At 42.6% G+C, this 8925-nt stretch overlaps 1 protein-coding gene across 1 annotated transcript; it reads left to right on the top strand.

Moving 5' to 3' along the window:
- The first annotated feature begins 453 nt into the window (after positions 1-453).
- On the top strand, positions 454-969 carry MSGN1 (mesogenin 1). Its single transcript, XM_054822306.1, has one exon. The coding sequence runs from the start codon at positions 454-456 to the stop codon at positions 967-969; it is 516 nt and encodes a 171-aa protein (XP_054678281.1).
- Positions 970-8925: the final 7956 nt, after the last annotated feature.

Raw genomic sequence — 8925 nt, 5'->3', positions numbered from 1 at the left:
TACACAGAAATAAAGGCTCAATGGCTTAAATTCAGGGTTTGTGTTAGCAGTCGTTGTCTTTAAATTCTACATCTGTAAATTGTTTTTTAAAATGGTCAATTTTCTTTTTCCTCTCTCACCACTTATCCCCCTAGCGCAATGTTAAACGTGGATGCGCAGTCTTAATTGGTTTAGTTGCAAGAAGATAATCTTTTTTTCCTCCTTTCTTGCTGTTGCCTGTTAGCTTAAAGGCTTTTTAGCTGAAGGTTGATAATTATCACTGAGAAGAAACTAGCACATCAGGAGTTCATTTTCCATCTTAGCACTTGTGGCGCTCCTTTGAACTCCTCTCGCCAAACCCGCGTTCCCACTCTGTCACTTTCCTCCCTCCATCATAAAAAGGTCTCGGCAGCCGGCGGCTGCAGCCTTTGCTGGCGGGCAGAGGGCATTGCTTCTCCCGAGCGCTGCTCCAGCATGGATAAATTGCACGAGACGTTGATAAACATGGAAGACGCTTTGGGTTCAGAGCACTCCGTCTGCTTATCGTCCTGGGACTGGAAAAGTGCTGCCGGGTCTTTCGAGCTGCATCCCGTCTCGTCTCCACACAGCTTATCCCCGACGCCCTCCTTCGAATCCTATTCCTCGTCCCCTTGTCCGCCGGCGGCGGAGACCCCCTATGGCAGCAGCGGCGGCAGCCTGGTGGGCTACAGCCTGGTGGACTTCCCCCCCGCCTACCTGCCCAGCCCCGGGCAGGCTCGGCTGCCCAAGGGCACCAAGGTGAGGATGTCCGCCCAGCGCAGGAGGAAGGCCAGCGAGAGGGAGAAGCTGCGGATGAGGACCCTAGCCGACGCGCTCCACACCCTGCGCAACTACCTGCCCCCCATCTACAGCCAGAGGGGACAGCCCCTCACCAAAATACAAACCCTGAAGTACACCATCAAGTACATCAGCGAACTGACGGAGCTCCTCAACAGCGTCAAGCGGGCGTAGACCCCACCTGGAACACACGCCCCAGCACACTCAGGGTCTTTATAAACAAAAAAAACCCAGCAAAATTTCTTCCTCGCCAGAGTATGGTGGCACGGGGTGCGAGAGGAAGACGGAGCGAGGGAGGGAGAGGAGGGCTGCTGTTGTACGTAGGACACGATGCTGGAAGGTGATGTAGGATTGCCTCAAAACCTGAGCTGCAGGTTGCTGAGACAGAAGTCTTGCTCTTTGCTTTTTTATGTCTTTTTTTTTTTTTTTTAATAAGCTTCTGAGAAATATTAAACCTAGTCTGATACAAAAGTAAAAAAGAAAAGCCAACTGATCTTCCTAGGATTTTACATTATCACTGTTCTGACTGATCTGGTGTTTAATAAGGACAATAGGTTTTAAACTGAAATTTAAAAAAGTAAATGACAACACTATAGGAATACTAAATGTATTGATTTGTAGGCACTTTAAATATTAGGATAAGGAAGAACATGTATAGTTAGTTCAAGTATTGTCTATTTATCCATGTTTCCACTGTACCTAAAAGTCAAGAAACTAAATAATAGTGAGATCATCTTTGCTCGTAAACAAATAAATATCAGTGTCATAGTCTGCATCTTGTATTATATATCTGACTGATAGATAAGTAAAATCTAACAATGATCGCTAAATATTGGAAATGAAATATAAGCAAAGTGACATTTTGTATAGGTAAATTGCTGTTAATCTTATTAATATATACAGAAACATAAAATAATTCTGTATTTAATGTATAAAACCTCCTGGCTTCAATGTCTGATTAATTATGGAAGACATTTTTACATCAAATTGCTAGAACAAATAAGATTAGATTGAATTATCTTTCTCCTCTTCCTTCTCTCTGACATAAAATAAATTGATTCAGGTATCAAAAAGATCAAAGTTTTGTCTTCAAGGTGTACTAAAACCTGGGAGGGCTCTAGTAACCATAACATCTCCTTACGAAAAGCTGTCAGATCAGCTGTTTCCTACAGGCAGTACCAGTCCTGCAAAACACATGCATGAAACCCTCCAAAACCCAAACAAATGAAGACATAGTCTTAATCTTTAATTACTTTGACTTTCATCTGACAGGTATCACACGAGTCTCACCACACCACAAAAAAAACCCGGTTGCTTTCTAAATCTCATTGCAGACTGATTCATGAGACTTGGCTCTGAGGCCAGCAACGTACCCAGGGCTGAGTAGTGGGGAGCTAATTAGGTTAGATTAACCTTTTCTCCATGGACAAACGTAAGGCATGAAGAGAGCAGCAGCCAGGAGGTAACAGGCTTGTCTCAGCAAGATGGATAGATCAGCATGTCTGCGTGGGGCAGATGGTTTAGGTTTGTGGATACAGCCTGTAGCAGAGCACTGCAAAGCTAAAACTTTATTGCATCCTTCTCTTCTATTTCTTTCCCTCTTTCTCTTTGTTTGGGATGAAATACAGTTGTCTCTGTACTTTTTTTTTCTCCAAGGCTCAGCCTAAGCTGACTCAGTGCTCTTCTCACACAGTCTGTGCACACTGGAGCAATCAGTGTGAAATCCATCGGTGTCTCAAAAAAGCAGCTACATTTAAAGTTATGCAGGTAGCACTGTCACTCAAGATGTAACCGCATTTAAGCATATTCCATGTACTTTGGTTTTGTTTTAACCCACATTAGAGTTCTCACAAGCTTTAGGGTAAAATAACTTTTTAAAGCCCTATAAAATTGTCAAACTAGAGAAAATTTTATGCACATACAAGATGGCAGCACTAACATCAGCATAGCATTCCTCAGTATAAGCCTGTGCCACTGGTCCAGATCCGAGGAGGTAAAGAGCCTCATAGACAAGGTCAGTCTGGATTACATTTTGAATTTGGTCCTCACAACGTTCAAGGGAGTGAAACTGTATGTTGCCCATGGGATCTTGCACAGAACCACAAGCAAGCTTGATCCTGAGTCTTTTCTCAAAGACTCTCATTGTTGCTGTAAAGGGGCACCTGCTCACTACCGCTGGCAACCCACTAGCAGATGCACAAGAAAATAGTCCTGCTATTGGGATGTTGATTAAAGACTGTCACTATTCACAAGTATACCGGTTTGATAAATTAGGAAGATTTTTAACCTTGTTCCTCAAATCTTCCACACCTGAAACCACAGGTAATGACTATGTTTTTTAGGTCTTTAGCTAAGGAAGCGTACAGGGTCATGGTTAAAGCAGAGGAACAAGGAATTGGAAGGATCCACTTTTATTGCTAGTTTATCTATGACCTTGGCTGGTCATCCAGCATTGCTGCCTCAGTTTACCCATGTACAAATAAAGACACTGATAGCTAATGGCTTCAGAAGGCTGCTGCTCATAGACAAAGGTAAGTAATGCTGTCTGCAGAAAGAGTGGCCCAGCAGGAGGTACCCTGTAGATTTGAGAAGTGGCTGAGGGGCAGCTGAAGGCCCTGAAAGCACAGGGCTATAGCTTGTTAGGTGCCCGTAGATTTCCTCTCTGCCTCCCTGCGAGTCCAACATGGAGCAACAGCTCTAAGTAACCACAGAGGCAAAGCTTTCAGTTTCAGAAGGACACTTTAGTGCTTCTCTGACAGTGAACTAGACCTTACCTGTGCACGCTCTTGGCCCAGAAGCCCAGGGGCCACTGCCTTGCCTTTAAATACTTTGACCTCCAGCATGATGTGGCCACATCTAAGCTGACCTCAGGGAACAGGCCTTGGTCTGCCCTAAATCACCCCCTGTGCTGCAATAGGACCAAAGCCCGTGTCCAAGATGAGTTTGGTTTCCTAGAACACGTGGAACTCTCACCCTGTTTAATTTGTGGGTACTGACAGACCTGTCCCCTTTCAGGGGCTCTCTCCTTGCACATGCACATGAGGGAGGAAAAAGTGACTGAAGTGACAGAGATGTACAAGCAGGAAGCATAGGTAGGTTCAGTGCCTGCCTGTGATCCAGATCTCCTGGGATCTACCAGGTTTGTTTCTCTCCCTCTGGAAAGAAATGAATTCTTGCTCTGCCTGACATAGAACATGTCTCTAAATTCCTCCCTTTGTAATTCTTACCCTTGGCATAGACATTTCACTGATCCAGAGGAAATAGTCCAAATTCTATTCATGATGGTATGAGTACTGCTGATAATAATGTTGGATTTTATTTTTTTTTTAAATAAAATGGAACACAGTCCAGGTTCCACCCCTTTTGCCTTTCCTATACCCTTTTGAATTTAGGATATTTAATTCCTATGAAAGAGACCAGTTCCCCCACTTGAGGGTATGAAATCTAGCCATCTAAAGTCCATAAAGATTTATTGAATTCCAATAGCAACACCATAATAATCTATAGAATTGAGGCAAAAAGTGAAGAATTTTCTCTTAATATGTTAAAAATCTACACGGAAGATAAAGCTAAAGTAGTAGTCCCGTAATCACTGGAAGTCCATGGCTGAGGAATTAAATTACATCCTGCCTAAGGGACAGGATTTACTACACTAAAGAGACAGAGATACAGGAGAGTAAACTGAGGTTAGTCCTAGACAATGAAATCAACTCTTCTTGTCTCAAGTTCTCCCCCTTTTCCAGGTTACTACATCACCGAAATTCCTCACTGATGTGGAGAGCCGAACACAGGAACTAAAGAAACCATCACAACAGTTTTCTCCTGCATTCACAAGTTTCTCACACAAGAAAGTAGTACATGAAGTAGTACTCCATGAGTCATACCAGTCATAAAGCTGAAAGGGCAGCAGCTATGTTCTTCATCCTTTATTTAATATTTGAACACTTAAGATTAATTGATTGAAATGTATTTTAGAATCTCAGGAAAAGGCTTGAGATACAACAAGGTTTCTGAACTACTAGTCCTTCACTCTTAGTGTATTGGTGAGATGATTATACCATCCTGCTGCTCCCAGAACTGGTTACTGCACACAACAAGTAGATATTTTGCCTTTTAACAAGTGGTCCCAGACCACAACAAACCCACACTTTGCACTGGGCCAGAAAAAAAAAAAAAAAAAGTGAGGCAGGCTGAAGGCAAAAGAAAAGATGTGTGAGGGGCATCAAATCATAGGTGAGGTAGCTGGACGCCACCAGCTCCTTTTCTGAAGAGCTCTTTATGTTCGGGGCTGTCCCACCCTGGGTGAATTGCTGAGGGCAGACCAGATATGATCCTGGAGACAAAATCCTTAAAAGTTCAGAAGTCAGAGAAAAAGAAGGTTCCTTTTTCCTTGCACCCATCCTAAGCCTTTTATTAGGGAAGAACAAGGCAGGGCAGAGCAGGCGGTTACATACAATGGACTTTATACAAAGTTAACTCCTTCGGTGCCATCAGCCAGGCAGCTGGTGCTGCTGGAAGGAGGAGTTGCTGCTGTCACCACTATGAGAATAGGCTCTGGGTTTCCGCTCATACCTCAGAGACCAGAAGGCTCTTCTGGTGGGGCTGGAAGTATATGATGCTGCTTTAATTAGCAGAAGGCACACCTTAGAAAGGAGGAAGCACAGTAGGTAGGATATTAACCTAGGGTTCAGAAGATTTGTACAGCTTCACACTCCAGGGCAGGCTTTCCACCTGAATTCAGGACAGTGACAACTTCACTACCCACCCTGTAAAAAGGGTGCAGCAGTGTGTTGCCTGCCAGCAGCAGTAATACCTAGATAAACACCCTGAAGATGGCAAGGGGGCCAAATTCACTCTTGGTGGGAAAAGTACATTGGAGAGAATATTCCCCAGTGGGTAAAGGATAACATGTGGAAGAAGCTCCCCAGGCAAGCCCCAGCTCTGTGAGCAGCAGAGCTCACCCCCCGCACCCAAAGCGGAGGGGAGCCCAGGGCCACCCACCCACACACATGCAGCACTTTGAAATTCTATGCTGAGGAGCACCATGTAGGTGCCAAGAGGTTTTATGGTTACACATTTGGGCTGCACGTAGGTGTGCTTGGGGGAAGGAAGCCTCCTGCAAAAGGGCTTCAGCCAGTTCCTTGGGACAGCTGCTTATCTGGTAGCTGCCATAGCTCCAACCACTGCCTAGGAATGCTGGGGCCATCCCTCCAGCTCTGCCTGGTAGTAGCTAAAAAACAAAACAAAAGATACCCACCCACAACTCCCCCCCCAAAAAAAAAAAAAACAACCAACCCCAAGTTAAAAAAAGAAAAACAAAACCACAAGAATATACATAGACTCCAGCTTCTAAGGAGCTAGTATCTGACTGACTTGTACTCCCCAACTTATCTGCCATACAACCACAAATGCTATTATTGCATTTATCAGATGGGAAACTCAGTTGTGGAGAGAAGTCCCAGCTCCTAATGAAGCAGCTTGGTTTTAATAGCTATAGAAGTTAGGTCCATCTGAACCCCTTCCCTGAGCAAGCTCCTGACTTGCTTCTTTACACAGCAACGTGAGCCTAGGCTTGCTCTCATCAGTACGCCAAGTACTGTAAGGAGACTGATCCAGCTTACCTCTGCTTTAAAGCATTTCTTTCAGAGCACATGTCTGTCTGGGATTTGGGAATCTAGGAAGCACTGTGTTTAGATGTTTCTGGACTCACACACACAAATGGAAACAGCATTTATGTGGGAATAACTGGCTGAAGACTCAAATAGACTCATGGCAGAAGCCAAAACTTGAACCAAAGCTTCACAAATCATTAGGTTGTCAGAATATATCTTCTTCTGGATAGGGGTGCATAGCATTTACTGAGAACACTGAAATTTAAAACAAAAAGCAAAGTCATACCAAAAGAGAAAGTTAATTGGGCCAGAAACTAAGTCCAAATTTTCTTAATTTTTCAGTATTTAGTTAATGGTATGTTGCAGCTGCTTTAAATCACCAAAGCAGCACACAGTTTTAAAATAGTAGCCATGTCACTGATTACAGACTATAGTAAAAACAAGAGCTCTGCGCTTCTATCAGTGACCAGATATAATGAGGCTTCTTGTAGCACTGACTTACCATCATTTATTTGAAGTGGAAATAACTGTCTGCAGTACATTTCCATTATTGTTCCTATATTCTTATAAAAAGAAATCGCAACAGACTTCTCTTTTCCCTTAGACTTTTATCATTCACCTGTTGAAATTGCAGAAGTCATTAAGCATAAACAAAGAAGATTGATCTCCTTTCAACTTGTGTTAACAGGGATATAAAAATAACATCCCAAATACCAGAGGGAAAAGCATGTGGTCATAAAATATCCACTTAAAAGCCAAAGAGGTGTTGATTCAACACTTGAAGAGGATTTTTTTTTTCTTGGTTTTTTATATATATATATAAAACCAGGAAGGCAGTTCCTGAATTTTGGTATAAACAGACACCTCTGAGGTGGTGAGAGTATTACTGTCATATCATCTTTAAAAGATTTTGCTGATATTCAAATGGATTTTTGTGTGTCTCATGCTGTTGAAAATCTGACAAGAAGCTTTATATAAGTTCTAGTCTAACCATGGAGGGCAATCTCTGAATTTTCCAAAATATCAAAAACATAAAAAGACCATCTATTAACACTTCTATTTTACAAAATAGCACTAAGAAGGGTTTTTAGAAAAGTTAACAGTAGAGCCACCATTTACCTAGGCATCATCTTGCTTTTCAACAACTCTTAAACCCTTGTCAGCAGACAGAGAATCTCAAGATATTGACTGATCTTATGGAAAGAAATGAAAATGCGTTAGGCAAGAGATCGTAAATACCACATTTCTATTCTTAAGCGATGATGTCCTCAAGTCTCTGTTTGAAGAAAGAAATCAGAAACCCAGGAAGCCACAATTGAGTCGACAGTGCTGAAATAGGCTGGCCAGCCTCACGATGCTTGGTTCTCACAGTAATTTCCCCCCAGCTGTAAGAGGGGAGGGGGCTCCAGCTGCCCAAGGCAGCCCACGCTGTGCTCGCAGAGCACTGCCATGGCAGATGGAAGTGGCCCCTCACCTATCTGGAGAAAGCACTGCATACCAGTCTTATTTCTTGGGAGACAATCAGCACAGTTTAAGACACATGAGGAAATAACCATGCCACTTAAAGCACCCATACTTATGTTCTGTTCAGTGTGAAACATTATAGGTGTGTCCTTTGATTTCTCAATAGATTGCACCCACAAACTGAGGAATAGCTGGTACTTAACCCACTGGGTTATCGGAGGGGAAAGCACTAACTACAAAGTCACTGTCCTGTCAAGTCTCCTGTCAGGCTTATATGTTCTGCATTTTTCCTTTTATTCCCATGCTGACACACTTACATCTGATTCCTCAATATCACAGCTCCATGGCTTTAGTCTTCACTTACCGCAAGAGTAACAAAATAAGACTCCTTTAGCACAGTAGCCTCCCCTGTTGGAAAACAGTCTTGATGCACAGCTAGGGACTTGACATGTCCCTCATCACGAAGCCCACACATTTTTCCAGAAATGACAGTAAAAGACGTCTACCACAGATGTGCTTAGCAGACAACTAGAAGACAGACAAGACTTACAAACATGAGCTTGTAATTATAGCACAAACTGTTTAATGGGATCTCTGTACAGATATTGTAGCAACAGAGCCACAATCTTTTAGACACCATGCTTTTTCACAAAGTGCAAATAGATTCACAAAGTGGTTTCTTGCTCAAGCTAGGCTTCACAGAAATTCCCTGTAATATAATTCTATTTAATATAAAGTTTAAAAAGCAGACACCCATTATTGTATCTTTAGCCCTAAGGGATAATGATCCATGCTAAGCAACAGCTTTCCTTAGAACAGGAAAATAGAATATCGAATCTAAACTGTTTTCACATCACTGTTCAGATGCAAAGAAGAAACCAAGAATTTTTCTTCCTGTTAAAAAAAAAAAAAGACAGGATAATCTGACAGGGGCTTCTAAGCATCATGTTCTCTATTAAGGAAGAATCCTTAACACTCTGGATAGAGTCTGTGTATTATTAGTACTACTACAAGTCTTCATGAAAAGCTTTTTCATTTAGGCTGACAGCTTACT

Source organism: Grus americana, chromosome 3, assembly GCF_028858705.1.
Source record: "Grus americana isolate bGruAme1 chromosome 3, bGruAme1.mat, whole genome shotgun sequence".
Classification (NCBI taxonomy): Eukaryota; Metazoa; Chordata; class Aves; order Gruiformes; family Gruidae; genus Grus; species Grus americana.
This window is presented reverse-complemented; position numbering and strand designations above follow the sequence as displayed.

What these genes read in the sequence shown, in the direction of transcription:
- MSGN1 (XM_054822306.1), top strand. Translation starts at nt 454, where the DNA reads ATGGATAAATTGCACGAGACGTTGATAAACATGGAAGACGCTTTGGGT.